The following is a 19,494-nucleotide window of genomic DNA, read 5'->3' on the forward strand; positions in this document are numbered from 1 at the left end:
CTCACAAGGACTCTCTAAGGAGGTGTGTGACTGGCTCTGAACGACAGGGACAACAACTCTGCCAGAGCCTGCAGAGAAAGATGCTGCTACTGCTTTAAAAACACATGCTGCAATGGCACCAGCCATCCCACTACTCAGAGATCTAAAGGACCTGGATTGTTTGCCACCAACAGAATTGCTTACCTGAAAAATAAACTCTTACTTCTCAAAGCAATGACTCAGGGGGAGGGAGGGGTAGGGGGCAGTCAAAAACAGGAGACTTGAAACACTGAGGACCACTGACTCCCCACCTTTGAGATGAAGGATGGCAAACCTCATTTCACAGATATTTTAAGTAGCTGTAAAGCCCCAGTGGCTCCAATTTTAAGCCTGTGTTTAGATCAGGTTTGAAAAGGGCTGCACCACTTTGCAATAACGAGGCACCGCGTCTGATGCCAATCGGTGCTTTGTGTTTGGAATGGGCGACCACATATGAGAAAACAAGACCACCTACAGCAGACGATACGTGCCATGACCAATCTCCTTGGCACCCAGGGCTGTGTGCAGGCAAAATGCTTTCATTAAAAAGAAAATAACCCTCAAGATTATTGCCAAAATCTTGAGTAGTATCATATAGTTAGTTTTCCATTTTAAATTCTTACAGAGATATGTAATCATGTCTTTTCAGAAAGTTTAAAACCTGACTTCTAAAAAAAAAAAAAACCCACCTGACCTACTGAAATGCCCTACTCTCTCGGGACCCTTGTAATAGCTTCAAGGATGGACTTAGGTATAGCCCACGGTTATGCCTATTGAAAATCAGAAAATCTAGTTATTCAACTGGAAACTACAGTTGTTTTAAAGGACGAGTACTTACCGGCAAGCGCCATTTCTGCAACTCCTAATATTCTTCTGGATTATTATTGTGTGCCCTTTTTATTTAGGACATTAAAGGCTCCCTTTTTCCACCCTGAATGCTCCTAAAGTTACAGGACAAGGGGATCTTACCTGGCTGTCTCTGACAGGTCAGTGATCAAACAGAAAGTCAGGCTGTAGCCAAATTCCGTCCATCTCTTAAGAATTACCAGGAGCTAGGACTCTGTAGCTCCTGCTACGTTCAGGGAACCCCATTCAATGTTAGGACAATAAGCCCTCTCCAGACAAAGGTTTAATATTCTCGGGTGTTTTCCCAACTTCTAAACTCAAGGACTTTTCAAGAAAAGATCATTTTATGAACACCATTTCCTGCACAGAACAAGTGAATTTAAAAAGAAAAAAAAGTGACCTCATCTTTTGTACAAGAAACACAGGTGTAGATGGAAAATATACCAATTTTTATTGCCCTAGTGATCAAAGACCATTTATTTAACCAACCTTATCTTTAAATAGCACCAGTCTTTGTATAAGAGTTTAACTTACATAAGGTATTTACATTCACGTGAACAAACCTGTACATGAAATAAAACAAGACATGATGTTTTGCTGAGCTCAAGAACAAGATGCAGGTTGTTCATCCATATAAAGAAATACTCGTTCTAAGCATTTCTGACAATGCGGAGCGCACTCAGCCAGTCACCTCCCACATCCTTCTCCTGGAAGCACTGGGGAACTTGAAGAGTTGCTGGCATTTGTGAAGTAAAGCAAAGCAGAGAGCTATGGTTGCTGACTTCAAACTACAAATTTCAGTGCCTGACCCAGCAGAGGGTGCCATGAGGAAAGAATGTATGAAAAATAAACTCTAAAATAGGTTAGCAAAGATCTGTTCAAAGGTCAAACACTTCTGCCACAAATGGCTTCTCCTGCAGAACCAACTGCTAGCAATGGCGAATTTAACAGGCATGACTTAACAGGCAGTAAGACCAGAGACGTTTACCCTTCCACCTCAGGAGTGGTCCGCCTGTCTAGGAGAAGCCGAGGTGCCCTAGTAGACTCTGCCCTTGAACGGGACCTGTGGTGAACAGAAGCCTTAGTCCACACTTGTGTAGCACGGTCGTGATATGTATGTGAAACAAGTCTTTTCAATGTAGATATCTGCAAAAGGTACTTACACAGCCTCCAGCAAGAATTTCTGCTGCGAGTGGGACTGAGCCATCTTTGCGCGTAAATTTATCCCTCACAAAATCATTCACCTGGAAGAAAAATATTTACAGAAGCTGATGAAAAATATAGAGAAAGCCATTAAACACATATAAATATACAACTGTAAATAAATGCTACTTTTCTCTGTCACTGTATTGGAGTAATCATAAACTGAATAAATGAAGTATCTTAAGAGTTTGCTCTTAATAGCATATACATAGTTACTGAAAGGTAAAATATATAAATACGTATTCCTGATGTTTCACGGAGAAAACAATTAAGAGAGGTGGCTTACAAGCTTAATTCAAATATGTCCTGCCATTACAACAGCATAAAAAGAGAGACATATTAACAACAGAGACAAAATTAAAACATACATTTTATAACTTAAAAACTGTTTTATAGGATTTGATTAAAAAATCACTTTCAAGTTTTCCAACAAGATTTAATCTAAAACAGCATCATCGAGACAAATTTGGCTCAGCGGATCTTTTAGCTTAGTAGAAATTCAGTATTTAAAAAATTTCTCAAGGATTCTGAGAGAACATCAAGAGCATTCATTAATTAATTAAGTATAACATTCTCAAAAGGGTATGTACTACAAGCAATTTTAAGGATCAATCAAAAGATTAGCTGTCCCAAGGTCACATAATAAGATGGTAAAAGAAGAATTTCAGGACCAATGCTACACAGCCCAATCCAAAAGTGAAGTTTAACTTTCTGGGACTTTATGACCTTGGTGATGAAAATGCAATTATTTATCCATTGCACAAATACATACTGAATACTTACCACCTGTCAGACAGGAGTCAGGCACTGGAGAACCAATATGATGGAGGATCAACTTAAACTAGAACTCAGACCCCTAAACATGTCACTTCGGCAAATGTGTACAGAATACACCCCGAACACGAATTCTGTAAATAGCATGTGTACTTGAACAATATGTTTTGGAGTCAGAAAAAATCTGGTTTTGAATTCTAGTCTTCCTACTAACGACCTGTGCAAACACACGTAAATACTTAATCCCCGTGGGCCTCACTTTCCTGACTTGTAAACTGTGGGTCACACCTTGCTTGAGATTAAAACAGTAACAGATAATACATGGAAAGCACCTAATATGGTAGGTATTGAAAGAAATTTAGCTGCTGTTGCTGCCACTACTATAGTGATGATGACAATGATGATGGTGGTGGCAACCACCCAAAACCTTGTTCAAGTATATTATCACATTTTCAGATGTTCACTGTTAAATGGGGAATAATAAAAAGCTATGTGTGGTGAGCACCTCCATGTTCAAATCAGTTAGCGCCTCTGAGGAAACACAGACCTGCTGTTTCACATAATAATCTCTGCTAGATTCCTGAGTGTGTGCAAACTCCCTTCATCGGAAGCATCAAATCAAAGACTTACTGTAAGTTTTATGGCCTTCTCTGGGGCGACTCCCAATAACTGTGGCAAGAGACCTGAGAAACAACAAAAAGTAGAAGCATATTAAGTAAATTAACATTAACTAAACACATCAACAGCTCTAAAGAGGGGGATCACAATGTAAAAACTGGGGCAATCTTTGCTGCCACTTTCTGCTCTTACCTTGAACGAGAATACTTGAAATGGAATGTTTAGGTACTAATGTCTAAGAGCTACATCAGGCCTGAGTAAATTCCCCCTCACGTTCTGGATCGTTTGCACATTGGGTAAATCAACAGTATTAGTGATACAGGAAATCTCATTATTCCACAGATTTGCTTTTTTCCCTCCCGCCTCTTAAATCAGTGGACTTTAGTGAAAATACTCTTTTTCTCTAACGCCTTTCTCAGCTCCTCCCCCCCCAACACACTGCCCACGGTTCAGTCATTCATACATTTAGCAACTATGACTCTGTGACAAGCTCAAGACAAACGAGGCTCCCTCTGACTGGTCTCCGATGGAAGGAAGGGAGAGGCCTTGCTGAAAAATTTGGGGAAACATGCATTGCATTTCGGGAAGGGGAACAGACGGGGCAAAGACAGCAGAGTGGGAACAAGCCTGGTGTGCTCAAAAATGAGGGAGAGTGTCAGTACATCACCTCGCAGGAGGCAGGCACAGGGAGAGGCATAGGTGGGGCCCGATGCCACGCTGCAGACCCGGACCCCGAAGCCCGATATATTCCAAGTTAGGTAAGAAGGGTTTCCATTAGGAGGAGAGTGATGTGCTACCTCATATTTTCAAAAGACCACTCTGTGGCGCAGAAAACAGGGTATAGTGATGGGTGTGTGTGTGTGTGTGATTGTGTGTGTGTGTGTGTGTGTGTGTGTAACTGGCTCTGACTGCTAGAGCTCAGTTTTTAGCACTAACACCTGGTACAGATGAAGACGGCCGAGCTCAGTTTTGGACACGATAGGTGGAGTGGAAATTAAGAATCAGGGCACAGGAGGAGGTGTGGTCTTTGACAGGAAAGGGCCACTTCTAGGAAAGGCAGTTATGACAGTAGTGGACCTACATATTTGAACTAAAAAAAAAAGTTACCTTTTTCATCTGTTCTAAGAAAATCAAATCAAAGACAGATGCCTTTCCTTGGAAACACTCAGTAAGCTAACCCCAAGGATCAGAATCTACTGTTGCCGTGTCATGCTGCTGTCCTTGGGAGGGTCTTCATGGTGTTATACGTCACCAGTAAGTACACTTTCCTAATTCACTATATTAAAAGGTCCACCCTCAGCCTCTTTGGAGAGACCAGCTCTGCCCACATCATCTTCTTTTTTTTTTTTTTTTGCGGTACGCGGGCCTCTCACTGCTGTGACCTCTCCCGTTGCGGAGCACAGGCTCCGGACGCGCAGGCTCAGCAGCCATGGTTCACGGGCCCAGCCGCTCCGTGGCATGTGGGATCTTCCCGGACGGGGGCACGAACCCGTGTCCCCTGCATCGGCGGACTCTCAACCACTGCACCACCAGGGAAGCCCCACATCATCTTCTTAAAGAAACAGCCTACAGCCAAAAGTCACTAGCTCGAGGGATGTGTGCATCCAGCTTGCAGATGTGTTTTGCTGAGTAGCACAGGTTTTAAACATAATTTGAGATTATATAGATAGATAGATAGATAGATAGATGGCTGAATGGATGACTAGACTGATCAACTGATTGATTAATGGATGTGACAGCTCTGGGCCTCCTTCTGACATCACAGCAATCTACCTCCAGTTGGGTGAGGCTCTGCCCTTTAGACAGGACCCAAGCATCAATTCAGCAAGGTCCCCGCCACGCCCTAATGCCAGCATGGCAATAAGGACAAGTGCCAATTATCGTTCATCATTTCTTGCTCTGTTGATATCCTCACAATAGAGAAATATCTCTCTGGGCTTATGGCTTTACAAAAAGGGAGAAACTAAATAGACCAAGACAGCTTCATGTTTTAGGCAGAATTGGAGAAAGCTCATTTCATCGTAAAACTAAATGATAAGGATGCTGATTCTAATCAAAATTTCCTCTAAAAACAGCCAACGTATCGTTTATTATGTGTCAGGCACCATTTTAAGCACTTTACTAACTCATTTAATCCTTAAAACCACCCTGTAGAGTGGAAACTGAGGCATACAGAGATTAAGTAATTTGTTCTCAGTTACCCAAATGATAAATAGTGAGACTGGGATTCAAATTTAAGCCATCTTCCTCAAGAGTCTATGCCTTTAGACAACACCCAACTCTGTCCTCTGCCTGACAGGCAAATGTGTATTTGCCTTTCACAACCAGCCTCATTTGTTCACTGATATAACTAAGCTGCCTGGATCCTATAAACAGTTGGGTTTGCAACGTCTTCTCTAGGCAGCCATATTTTGAGCCTATTTCATCCCCAAGGGCAAGACACCTAAAAGATGTACAGCCAGTGAGTTCAGCAACCTGGGCCCTGTGACCTGGCACCAAGAGTAGAGCTGCCCAGTCAGGACCCTTCTCCCAGGAGCGTGACAAGGTGATGAGTCAGTCAGCACAAAGGAGCAAACTGAGACGGTGCCAGATGGAGTGGGGAAAGTGGCCAGCTGAAGACATGTGTGATAATGCCACAAGGAAGTAGCAACTATGACACGAAAAGGAAGAAGACTGGCAGCAGAAAATGTGTAGCAAATAGAATGGAGACACCAGAGAGAGAGAAAACACACAGCCCATGAAAGGTGCACAGGTGGGAGGGACGGCCTTGACCATCTTCCGGTCCCACGGAGGCCAGATTCCAGTGAAACTCCTGCCCTAGGATCCCTATGAGATCTCGGATTTCCTTCTCTCTCATGTGAACTCTTACCAAAAGTTCCCCTATGCCTCTGCTAGCGTGAGTATGGGCTATACTCTTTTTTTTTTTTAATTTTTTTTTATTGTGGTACGCAGACCTCTCCCTGCTGTGGCCTCTCCCGTTGCGGAGCACAGGCTCCGGATGCGCAGGCTCAGCGGCCATGGCTCACAGGCCTAGCCGCTCCATGGCATGTGGGATCTTCCCGGACCGGGGCACAAACTCGTGTCCCCTGCATCGGCAGGCGGACTCTCAACCACTGCGCCACCAGGGAAGCCCGGGGGCTATACTCTTTTTAATCTAAATGAACCGAAACAGCACAGAAAATGTGAATATGGAACCATCTGGGCAAAGCAAACGTTCTTATTCAAAGTAAGAATTCTCTCCTCCTAAACTATGCTCACTTATTAATCCTTTACTTATACCATGAGATAACATCTATGAGGAGAAAGGCTTTATTATTACTTTATGAAAGTACAATATTAATTTCTACCAGTAAAATTCAGGGATAAGCTGGTTAAACTACATCTTAACATTTACAATTTCCATTCTACTCTCTGCATTCAGGTCAAGTACCAAAATGTTTAGTTAAATATTTACTTGCTAGATGTATTACTCTCATCATTAAATTGTAGACCAAGCCATGGATGGGTTGATAGCACTGTGATTTAAATGATGATCTCCTGTCTCTTTAACTACCCTGTGATGGTGTTTTTAAATGACTAATAAAAAACAGCCCACAGGGCTTCCCTGGTGGCGCAGTGGTTGAGAGTCCGCCTGCCGATACAAGGGACGGGGGTTCGTGCCCCGGTCCGGGAGGATCCCGCGTGCCGCGGAGCGGCTGGGCCCGTGAGCCATGGCCGCTGGGCCTGCGCGTCCGGAGCCTGTGCTCCACAACGGGGGAGGCCACAGCGGTGAGAGGCCCGCGTACAGCAAAAAAAAAAAAAAAAAAAAAACAGCCCACAGAGCCAAGTGACTACAGCGTTAGATGCAACCACTTCAGCCAGCCTTTTAAGCTATCGAGTTTTGTATTTCTCACTATAAATTTAGTAATGCACTGTGAACAGCAGAGAGCAAAACAAAACAATAGAGAAAACCCTGCTTTTAAGACTATATATAGGGCAGCAAATATTTATTTGTTCAGCAAACATTTACCAAATGCTTTCTGTGCCTGGTACTGGAAGAAACTGGGATGAACATAGTAAGGTCTGTGGCATCCCCTGGAGCCGGTGTCAGTTCAGAAGAAAAGGGAGCCCTAGGTGTCTCTGTGTGCCAGAAAGGAGACACACCACCTAGAAACAGAGTGCTGAGTATCACAGCCCCGGGGCACCAAAGTACTATGGGAACACAGTGGAGAGAACCAGTTATTCTGCCTGCAGGAGGGAGAAAAGCATCAAAGAAGAGGAGATACTTAACTTGATTCTTTAAGGATAAGCAGAGGTTCACTGGAGAAGAGAGACATGAGTAGAACAGAGGGCAAGGTGATCCAGGCAGAGGGGACAGAGCGTGAAAAGGCACCAACATTTCTCAAGACCGTGGCACAGTCAGGGTGAGGGCGAGGTCACTGGAGGCTGTGGTGAGATGGCTGACATTGTAATAAACAATGGTAGCGGCGATAAGGACAACAGCCAGTACATGCCAGGCACCTCTCTATGCGCTTTATGTGAATCAACACATGTAATCTACACCACAAGTAGTCAGTAACAATAACTCAGCACACGTTATTTTTATCCCATCAACAGATGAGGAACTGAGGCAGACTTCTCGGAGCCCGCCCAAGGTTGCTCAGCTGTTAGGTGGGGCAGTGGGGTTCAACCCTAGGTGGTCTGGCTCTAAGGGGGTGCTCCTGGCCGGTATACTGCACTGCTTCTCCCCAGGCCACACTAAGGGGGTTGGAAAAAATTCTGTAGACACATGGGCTGGCTTTTAAAGAGTCCAGTTCAGAAAGTAAAAAGTTCTGGAGGCAGGTGAAGGACAGATGGTAAGGGCAGAGACCCAAGGCACGAAGAGTAATTAGGAGGTTAAAGTAATTGAATCTAAGGCCCTGAGTTCCACCGTATTAAATGAGTAACTTCAACCCAGTAAGAACAAAACCAAAGTACAAATCCATTCCTGAGACCTGGGCCAGATGCTGGCACTCAGTGAGGTACTGGCTAAGTACCATTCTTGTGGTGACAACCCTGGCAAACTAGGGAGCAAAGGGTAGCTGTGGATGACAGTCTGAGAGCCAGGACAGATGTGGGCCTTGACACCATTAGTTGTGGGCAAGTGCCCGTTGGGAGGGGAGGGGCCCTGACCTGCAGGACAAGGAAAGTCAGAGAGGTGGGAATTTCAATAAACCTCCCGGTTCCTTGACCTCAGAGGGAGGAAGGGTAGTGTGGCTCGGTAATGCCTTAAAACAGCCAGTCTGGTGAAGACACTTGAACGCCATCACACTGGAGTTTAAAGCACATGTATGTTTGACGTCTGGGTAACTCAGCAGAAAAATTAGGCTTCTAATACAAGATGTTTCTGTTGGATTCTGGAAATTCATTTTAACCATTAGAAACAGAGAATGGATGTGTGTGTTGTTTCTAACTTGTCAAAACAGCAGTCTGTTTTCCAACTGCCTCAAATGAAATTTATTAGTGTGGTTAGTTTTCTAATCTTCTCATTTTAGTTCAGCTCCATCAGCACATATGGCAATGCTTCCTTGGCAAACTTCACCAGAAGGCTGCTAATGCGAGAAAAGATTTACAGGGTACGATATTAATACAGTATTTTGTCTTGAGATTTCATGGGGTTGAGATATAAATCACACTATCCCCTCTGATTCCCAACCTTCATGCAACCCAATGAGAAAGAACTGAGCTGGAGGTGTGGGAACTAAGCCCATACCACGAACCTCCACTGTAGGCTTCACACAGAACCCCCAAAAGGAAGTTCCCGAGAGCAGTGTGCTGATCAGAGGGCTACTAAGTTTTTAGAAATATAATTCTAGAATCTCAGAGTTAGAAGGGACTACGAAAGAGACTCATTAGTAATGCTGGCCTAATTAAAGCTATTTGTTTCCAGTGGCTCAGCAGCAAAATGAATGGCTTGGAGCACGGGCCACGGAGGTAGGCAGACCTGGGCGGGAATCCTTGGTCTGCACCTCTTTTGTGCTGAGTGATCTTGGGGACATTATTCTTTGAACTCGAAGTTCCTCATTAGTAAACCAAGGATGCCAATTACGACTCATCGGTTTACTATGATAATGATATCAGTAAAGGTATACAAGGAGCCCGACACTGTTCACAACCTATATTATGTATTCAAAAAAGGTGACGAAAGTTTCTTTCTACCTATTTGTTCAAGGCACATTCTTGATTATCCTCTTGCTTACAAGAGGCAATTCATCCTGAATAACGCTCACAGCCCGGAATTAGGTGACTATGGCAGTATAGGAACTAGGGAAGTAGGTTAGGAGTACAACGCTGTTTGCCATGGCATTATGCCCATCCTTAGAAGAGCTGTCGCCAAGCAGCGAGGGCACACGCGGTCTGACAGTGTCTAGCAGCACCACTTACTTTAGGCAAAGATAAGGAAGCAGTACAGACATAACACCACACCTTCAACTATGTTTTCAAGCTAAAATAAAATGTTTCAGTTAAGAACTAAAACAGTTCTCAACCTCTGATGATAAGCAACTTTGTACCATGTAATTTCTCCCGAGGAGTAGAAGAGCCTGGCGATTTAAGAGCATGGAGTCTGGAGCCAGGCTGCTGGGTTTGAATTTTGACTGTTATTTAGTAGCTGGGTAATTGTGGTTAAGTTACCCAACCTCTCTGTACCTTAGTTTCCACATCTGTAAAATAGGGATAAACACAGTACCATGTGCATGGGGTAGTTTCGAAGATGAAACAAGTTAATATACACAAAACCCTCAGAAGAGTGCCAAGCACATAGTAAGTACTACAGAGGTGTCTTTTTGTTGTTCTTCACCTTCATCAGCATCACTATCCTCCCCTTCTTCCATGGAAACTGGGCTCTAGAGAGACTAAGCAGCTTCTCCCAAGTCCCTCACTATTTGGTGACCGTGCTGTGGCACTGAGTTGAATTCGGGTCCGTGATGCCTCCCAAAGCAGGGCTCTTCGGCCCTGGAATGCTCAGCTTTTCCCTGTGCACTCTAGTGGATTTATGGCGCCAACAAAGGCATCTCTTTCCAGCCCAGAATGTTCTGAAACTTTTCTCTGGGTGCCGGCTCACGCTGGGCTAGCAGGCTGCAGGGCTGGGCCCTTTCACACAGTAAGAGGAGGGCGGCTATGTGGTGGGCACGCACATCTGCCTCCACGTCTCTCTCTCCAGAGAATATGAGGCTCTCACAGGAGAAGGCGCTGAGCTGCAGACTATAACCTGGTGGACAAGTGGGAGTCAGGGCTCAACTGGGGAACGAGGCTCAGAGAAAGCAGCGGGTCAGAAGCCGGGCTGAGGGTCCACGAACAACTGTAACCGCCATGCGGCAGCTGTCCCAACAGACCACACTGGACAAGACACGGAGGGGCACAGATGATGTCGGGCCACAGCAAGGGAGAAACTCATCATTCAAGCAGCATTTCTGTCTCAGGTCAGACAGAAAACAAGTTCAAGAGTGGCCAGCCCAGCCCTGAGAAAGGTAGCTTAAAGCACGTAAGACAGCATCCAAGGCATCCAGGGCAGAGACAGGCAGTAGAGCTTGGTAGGGGATATTAATGCATAAAATACTCCTATTGCTGTAGCTGAAACCACATCTAGCACTTTTCTATGTTATCTAGTTTCAACCCAGAGGCAACCCCTCGATGTTAAATTCTTAGCCTCCTGACCTCACCGTGGAGGCCCCTACACTTGTCCCCATCTTCCCAGAGAGCCCTCCTTGCTTTCAACATCAGATTAACCTTCATTCTGGAGCTATCAGCACTCTGTGTGCCCTGCCTCACAGCTTTTCTTCCTGCTCCTATTTCCATGGCCTTCTCTCTTCACTTGTTCAAGCTTTCTTCCCCCCCCACCCCCCCTCCCCGCCCCGCCCCTCCCCTGTGTCTGTCTGCTTTTGACTCACACAGCCCCCAGGCATGAGGCACGCCCCTCCTCTCCCAACTACACTATCCCCTTTCATGGCCCTCATTACTATCCAGTTTTCCACCAGCTCTCAGGATATCACTCCAAGCTGAGTGTACAGTGGAGCTGGGGGCATAGCAGATATTAAGATTTAAATGCTTGTTTATCTGGGTTAAATATTTTTGCTCAAAATGTCAAGAACCATCTATTATTTTAGCTATGGCTCAGGAGATGCCTTTGGGAGACTGATTGTGAAAGCATGACGGAATGATACTGTTATGGTCTAGAAAAACCTTGGTTCCTGGGACTCTTCTATTTGGAGGATTTCTAGAAGTGAAAGTCATTGGGAAGAAGAATCATACCCTCTCCTCCTTCAGGTTTTCACTCTAGTATATGGCAACTTTCAGGGTCTTGGTTATCTTCTCTTCTATCTAAATTTCCTTGCTGCTGAGATTTAATCTATTTCCCTTGTCTCAGTCTCAGCATTGGCAGTAGCTGGTAATAAATTATCATTCTTGAGGCCTAGAACTAATTCGTTCACTAATTAATCTTCTCTTCTCCAGGTTACGTCTAGTTCCATCTTTCCCAATTTTCTAAGCTCATCATTGTTCTCATTCGGCCCTCTCAAGCCTCTGACGATACTCCCACCCACTTTAGTTCCAAGTCTGTGTCACCTTAGTCTCCCCTTTTAATGCTTTGTGCTCACGGTAGATTTCTGGAGATTTGATTACCCAGCTCAGGAACTGTCCAAGTCTTTTGCTCATTTTCACTTGATTTTCTATAACCAAATATCTGCTTTTTGATCTACTCACAGCTTAACACCCTAAATGAAAATGTGCAGAAATGGCCAAGAAAATACGACTCAAACCAAACCATTCTGCACTCATTAGAAGCTTTGGTGGACATGAATGGACACCATGACTCAGTGAAGTGTAGAGATTCACTGTGGTTTGTGCCAAGATGCATGGCTTCTTAAGTTATGCAAAATAGACTTGTACAACCTCCAATTGCTTTATTTTGGTGATAGAATTTTTAAACTTATTTTTATCTACAAGAATTAAGCAAGAAGGAATCTCACTGTGGATCCACATAATTTGGATACTGCCTTCCACAGAACCATTAACCACCCAAGAGACATAGCTTAAACTAGCTATCTGACAAAACTTCCTGAGATATCACCACAATATCCTCTAGATGTCACCTTGAGAACATTCCAGGATGGAAGACGACTGCTTTTGCATCACGCAGACAACCCGAAATAGACACATTTAAAACTCTGCAAGCCTGGTCAATGGGCTGATTAAAAAAAAAAAAAAGAAAATTTTTTTCTTTTTTTTTTTTTTGCCAACTGCCTCAAAGACTAAGTAGTACTCCAAATTAAGTTTAATTCACAAAGTGATCTAATTTCCCTTTCTGGCAGATTTTCTTTTTTTCCCATGAACATAAATAAAAACTAAAACCTTCCTTTAGGAAGTATTTCTCCTGAATCCATCTTTCTCCCCGTGGTCCTCCCTCCCCATAACATTTTCCAATTTCTAAGGGTACTCATCTCATTACGTGAAGCATCTGAGAGAGGAGAGTGTAGCAAAAATTTAGAGGCAGAAATTAGTTATTCCTGGAACGTTAAGAGCATTTAATTATGGATGATTACCCAATCAATTGTTTCTCTTTGATATGCCAAGTCTACAGCTAGCCAATAACTGACTCGTTTGGTCATGTAGTTCATTCAACCCAAATGAGCTGTCAGGTAATTCATTAAGGATTTTAAACACCTGAGTGCATTAAATCAATCTGGAGACTGGGGAGGAAATAGAGGAAGACTTTTACAAGTGACTTCAGGGAGATCTGGATTTTCTTGGGTGTTATTTCCTGTGATACAGATAGACTTAGCCTAAAGGGTCTGAATTTCAAAAATTACAGAAAAACCTAGGAAAATCAATAATTTTCTTGTAAAGAAAGTAGTCTGCATTATAGAGAAGGGTTGCAGAGTCAGTCTCATAGGATTTCTAAGGGGATCACGTCTAACAACCAAACTTACCCCCCAAAGATAAGAGGCTCTGAGAGACAAAGAAGCAGGGAGCTGCACAGAAACATGGAGAGAAGACCTCACCAACTCACAACACTAAAATTCCTAGGACTCAGCATCAACTGAAGACAGTGCTAAAAATCCCCATAGCTGTTATCAGTCACCTTTTGATGACGGGGCCGTGATTCAAATGTGGTCCCTGCTTATGATGGGATAACTTCCAGGACCGCGCACAGATGCTGGCAACTGCCAGAGAAAGGACAGAGGAAAACAACTCGCGCCAAATGAGTTCTTCAAAAAGAGCCTTCGCTCTCAGAGCTCCACAGGGAACTATTTCTAAATACAAAACCGCTTCCTTTAGAGTTCCGTATTCTTGTTGTAAGAAAGAAAAAAAAGAGAGGGAGAGCGATGCCACATTAACCTTGTAATAAGGATGCATGCTGCAAGCACCTTCTTTCAGGGCCAACTGCCAACTTTTCCTCCAAATATACATAAAGATAGCTTTACAATAGGGGAGAGAACTTACTTATGCAACATTCCCAAATAATACTCTTCGGGAAACATTAGCAATTATATATGTCTTGATGCAGAAAAATTACATGTTAAGCAAAATTCCATAATAGGAAAAAATAGGCTCAATATTTTGAAACATGTTTATAAATTAGAGATGTACTCTGTCACCTTCTCAAGTATTGCTAGGTGGAATGTGAACAGCAGCAATTCTGAATTCTCAGAATTAAAATTTAACTGTTTTCCCCTGGAATATTAAAATTTTAAACAAAATTACATTTAATAAGAAATTTATCGTCAAAGAATCACATGTTGGGTGTTTTATATCTTGACCTTCTACACGAAGGTTAGAATACTGATTCTCAGAAATAGTTGGGGTCTTTTTTGTTTCTATTATAATTTTTGGCTGGTAATGATAGTTTCCCGTTTTCATCAGATCCCTCTCTTGTCCAATGATAAGCATTTACAAATATACAGTTACACACAATTATTAATCAATGACTACGTGCAAGGCACTAAAGGGAATTAGTCCCCAACCAATCAAGAATAGGAATAATTCATTTATGAAGCAAGACCGTATATCATTTTTTCAAAAGCCTAAACTGCCAATCACCTCTTTGCTCTCAAGATCCAAATTACGAAACAGAAACTAAGCAAAGCTTTATAGCACATCTTTTGCTCTAAAATTGTCTACTAGAAGAGAGAAGAAGTCAGGGAGAAATGAACACAGGTGACTCCTAGCACTAATCATCTTATATTCACACTCTACTTATCATCCTCTGACAAGAGAACGCCTTAGGGATCAGGCACCCAAAACAGGTTAGATAAATGGCTCTTTCTAAACCAGGAAAAGGATGAGGGGCTGCCTCTTTGGTGTTCAAAGGGAGCCTCCACGTCTGCCTGACAGGCCGGCTTACTCCCCATCCCTGAGGAGTTAAAACCAGTTCTGCCAGTCTCACTGATATAACTGAAACAGCATGAGGTTTATCGGACGGCCCACAGTAGCTCACTACCCAGGTACGCTTTAAGCTGTTTTGTCCATGGGGTCAAAAGGATAGGTTGAGGAAGGAATTCCAGATGCAACCAAGAATCAAAACCCACCAGGTGTGGTCAAAGAGGAAAGAGAAGGGACTCAAAATTCAAACAAACCAGGTCAAAAGAAGCACGTTAAAGGCATTCAGCAGGACAAACATTATTTCTCACAATTCTAAAGGCACCCTTGACATTTAATCCAACACCAAGGGAAGCCCATAAAAGTAGTGTGTGAAGCAATGCCAAGGCTGAGACATTTGTCCGCTTTGAGGCTCAAAGCTCTGCCCACAGAAAACAACCCACACGAACAGGTAGTAGTAGCCTTTGCCTGAATCACTGCAAAGCAGGAACTGTGACGTTAACCTTGTACTACTCGGGGAGACATTTCGGGAGACATTTCACTTGCGAGGTTTGTTGTCACCAGGAGGGAAAAGTATTTCAAATGAAAGGCAGTGACCCTGTAAGGGTCATCATCAATCACCTGGGGTCAAAGACCTTCCCAATTGTGAGAAGACGCAGGGGGTGAGGGAAAGAGGGCAGAGGAAAGATCAAAAGGCCTTTGATGGAGGTTATCTCCCTACACAAAAGAACCTGCAAAATGGAACTTCTCTGGGGTTTGAAACCTCCTCATTGCTAAGGTGAGAGATTTCAAGAGGGTTCTTTGTTGTTGTTTTATTTTTAACTTGGGTGCTTAAGAGGAAGACTAGAATCAGCAGATGGCAGAAGAGGCCTAGAGGCACGGGCTTCCACGGCTGCTTCCACGGCTTCAAGGTCTGTCTCTGCAGAGTACTAAATACTATCTCCTGGCAGGGGAAGGGAGGGAAGACCCCGTCAGCTTTGCAGTCGCCATATGGCAAAGTGGCTTAGCTGGAACTGGATTTTAGCTGATGCAAATACAGTTACTTCTCTTCTCTCTGTAGAAGGCAATCACAGAGGGAGTGGCTGGCAAGTTAAGTCACGTCCTTTAGGCCAGTGCCGGTGGTCAAGCAGTCAGGGTCTGTGGGATCCTTTCCATTTGTGATGACATACTTCTTGCTACCGTTCTTCTTGATTAATGAGCCTTAGATGATTACAGAAGCAGCTGGATAGAGAAGGACTGCCTGGCTAGAGTGGTATGTGAATTAACTTCATTGGGTTCAGAGTCAGAGGAAGGGAAAGGGGCAACCTTAACTCAGAAAGAGACAGTCAAGGAACGAGCGCTGCACTGAACCCCTGGGTACTGGCCTGATAGACATTTTTGTGGAATATTCAAGGAGAATCATTAGTCCCAAGTAGGCTCTGTCCTGTCCCCCAGCTGCCTTTCCCTGTTAGGTGGTGAGTAGAGTTAGTTCAAGAACACAAACAATACAAGCCTTTAAAAAACTCACTAGAGATGGTTATGAAAATAATTACTTTTAAGAAATAAAACATATGGCAGAGCAATATAAATGGCTTTCAGATTATGGACTGTTTTGATTAGCCATGCCCTAGATGCCTCCAGCCTACGCCCATTAGCATGGATAATTGAGAATCTGCTGTATTTCCATTTTAACACAGTCTCTCTAATACATTTCAGGCATTCAGATGGAAAAACCAAACCTCTGACTACTATTTCCCCTTTCATGAATTTAGCACATGGCACTAACCTCTATACAGTCCAAAGAAGCCTTCATAGCGTAGCACTTTCTTAAAACAGTCCAAGCTGTTTTTATACATAAGTTCTCCCACAAAAGAGCCAGTGGATCGCTGGTTCTGCATTCGAGTTTTTACCAGATCGATAGGGTACACAGCAGTGGCTCCAACAGCTAAAATCAAGGAATAACAATATTTCAGAAGAAATTAAGGTCAGAGGAAAGGGGGAGTTGGTTAACATCAAAGAGAAGATGTGGATGGAAGAAAAAAACAAATTTTGTATATACAAGTTTTAAAACTCTCTACACCCTTAATAAATAACTGGATTTTCATTCAAGTCTCTCCCGATAAAAGGATATCACAGACAGTTCAAATTTTAAAAAGCACATCACTACACCCTAACCTCATTATTAACCTGTCTCTAGAAAGCCTGTCTGCAGATAAATAAGAGAAATAAGTCACTTCTAAGTCCCTGATCAGGGACAGGTATGAGGAGAAAGTTCCCTTTGCTATTATCCTATCACACAGATACAGACTGGTAACTAGCTCAGGGCAAGACCAGAGGAGGCTTTGTCCTTCAGTATTTCAAGGTGGAAAATCAGAGGAAAAAGAGGAATCACAAAAATGAAAAATTTGCACTCATCCATGACTCACCTCCAGCAACAGAACCCAGACCAAACCTGTAGGCCGACTCTGCAATTTGTAGGAGAATTGGTCGAGATGAATCGACTGAGGCCTTCTTCTTTGCACGCACAGGAATTGCAGAGTGAGAAAACAGGAGACAGAAAGGAAGACAGAACAAAAATGAGCACATACTATTTTTTAAAAGTTACAACTGGGTTCTAAACTCATGATACAACTAAAATGTCAAAGAGGAAGGTATGATTAGATTTTGTAAGTTCTTATTAATAAAAAGTAATTATTGCTATTAATTTTTAAAATCAAGTTTGAATATAATGAAAGCTGTTATGTGCCCCCAAAATGTTATGAATATGAACCCATTTTCAAATGTTCAATTCTCATTAGTGATCAAAGAGATACAAATTTAAAAACATTAATGAGACATCATTCTTCATCAATCAAATTGGTAGGTTTGGGGTTTTTTTGTTTGTTTGTTTAATGGCAATATCCAACCTGGTAAGAGATGATAAACAGAGCTTCTCAAATCTGCCATTTAATCAAGCATAAACTGAAGGGAAACTTGGCAATACGCACCCAAACCCTTAAAATGCACCTGAACTTTGACCCTGCAATTCTACTTATAAAAAGTTAGGCTAGAAAATAATCATATATATAAACAAGGATCAAGCTACAAGAATATTAAAAAGCAGTACTGTTTTAAGAGCAAAAACTCTGAGAATACCTAAATGTCCAATAATGGAGGACTGGTTAAAAATAATGCTATAGCTTTAAAACAAAATTGTATGTCACTAAAAAGCAATATTGTAAAAGATATTTGATGCTCAGAAAAAGTGTTCATAAGGTATAATAAAGCAAAAACAGGCTAAAAAGAATATGGTGAGTAGACAGGTATTCATGGTATGATTTTCTTTACCTTTTAAAATGTTTGAAATGTTGCATGATAACCTTTTAAAACCAATGTTAAAGACTGTGTGTGAATATGCTATTTTTTAAAAAGTTATTTTGGTATGTATATGCATATAATAATAACACTAACATTTTGGCTATCTCATCACCCAGAGATATCCAAATGTTTACAGTGGCTACAACTAGGTGGTTGTACTACAGGTGATTTGATACTCTCTCCCCTTTTTTGTCCATCTTTTCTAAATTCATACTTCAGGCCAGTCAGTTGTTGTATTATGCTTGTTCTTTTGACCTATTATTCTTACAGTGTTTTTGATGCCAGAACATTTCAGAGTATTTCCATTCTCTGTCTACATAAATAAAATAGCAATTTTATGTCACACAGAGCTGTCCCATGAGGGTGGCATATAGCTGGTGCTTAATAAATACCTGTTGAATGAATAAATACATTCAGTAACACTTGTGTTTTCAAAAGCCACGATAATTAAGATCGGTGAACAATGAAAATAATGACCAATCCCAGCTATCAACCCACTGAGTTTTAGTTGCTGTCAATGTAGCACAATTCTAATACAATGAGATAATTTGGAATCTCCTTCAAAGTTATTTAACTGAAAACAGCTTTACATAGAAATATGCATCTTTAAGAAAGTAAAACATCTCTTCTGCAGATTCCATGGGGTGCATCCAACGCTATCTCCGTATAGATGGATGATTTCCATCTATATCTGTTAACCATAGTAACTTCATTTTGACAGATGCATCCGTTGGAAAGGCACTGTTTTATTTACACGGATATAAATATGCAGTACTTAGAAAGGTGCTGGCATCAAAACAGTGAGTGAAAATACTTTGAAAATAATAGGTTGGTGGGGAGAGGAACCTACCACTATCACTAACTCATCCAAAGACAAAATAAATGAAATCCCAGACTTTCATTTAACTTTTCTGAAGCTAGAAATGTGGCATGCTCACAAAACGACACAAGACAGACTCCTCCTCCTGCACTCTGTGGAGGATAAATGTTGGCACCTATCCTACCAGGTAGATGACCTCCATTGCTTGAGAGTGCCGATGTTGTCAGGCCCACTGGGGTTCACATAGTAAAGAATATTCCAGGCAAGCCCCCAGTGAACTGCTCTAAACCTCTAAGCAGCAGCCAATCATTTCCTCCTATAAATCTCATCAATCTCGTCTAACCCTTTCACGGCCAGGATCCACAAGCACCCATCATCTGAAACTCTCAAAAGCTGCAGAGTGCGTAGAGGAAAACTTGTGGGATACCACTGCCAGCTGGAGAACAGGAGGAATCTTTAAAAAAAAAAAAAAAAAAATTCTCTCCTTTTTCTTAATCCCCAAATTTCTACAGGAGATAGTAGCACAGAGACGAAGAGATAATCAT

General features: G+C 42.5%; 1 protein-coding gene across 4 annotated transcripts in view; it reads right to left on the reverse strand.

The window, feature by feature from the left end:
• Positions 1-19,494, reverse strand: part of SLC25A13 (solute carrier family 25 member 13) — a 205,133-nt gene that overhangs the window by 52,332 nt on the left and 133,307 nt on the right. For 3 of the 4 annotated variants that reach the window (XM_004265566.3, XM_049715138.1, XM_033420452.2), the window contains 4 exons: positions 17,199-17,286; positions 16,559-16,717; positions 3,472-3,524; positions 2,028-2,108 (listed from right to left, as the gene is read on the reverse strand). In XM_004265566.3, the coding sequence (XP_004265614.1) occupies positions 2,028-2,108; positions 3,472-3,524; positions 16,559-16,717; positions 17,199-17,286 (381 nt within the window). The remainder of the gene's footprint in view (positions 1-2,027; positions 2,109-3,471; positions 3,525-16,558; positions 16,718-17,198; positions 17,287-19,494) is intronic. The other variant, XM_012531515.3, reaches the window with a different exon arrangement.

This window comes from Orcinus orca, chromosome 9 (assembly GCF_937001465.1).
Source record: "Orcinus orca chromosome 9, mOrcOrc1.1, whole genome shotgun sequence".
Lineage (NCBI taxonomy): Eukaryota > Metazoa > Chordata > Mammalia > Artiodactyla > Delphinidae > Orcinus > Orcinus orca.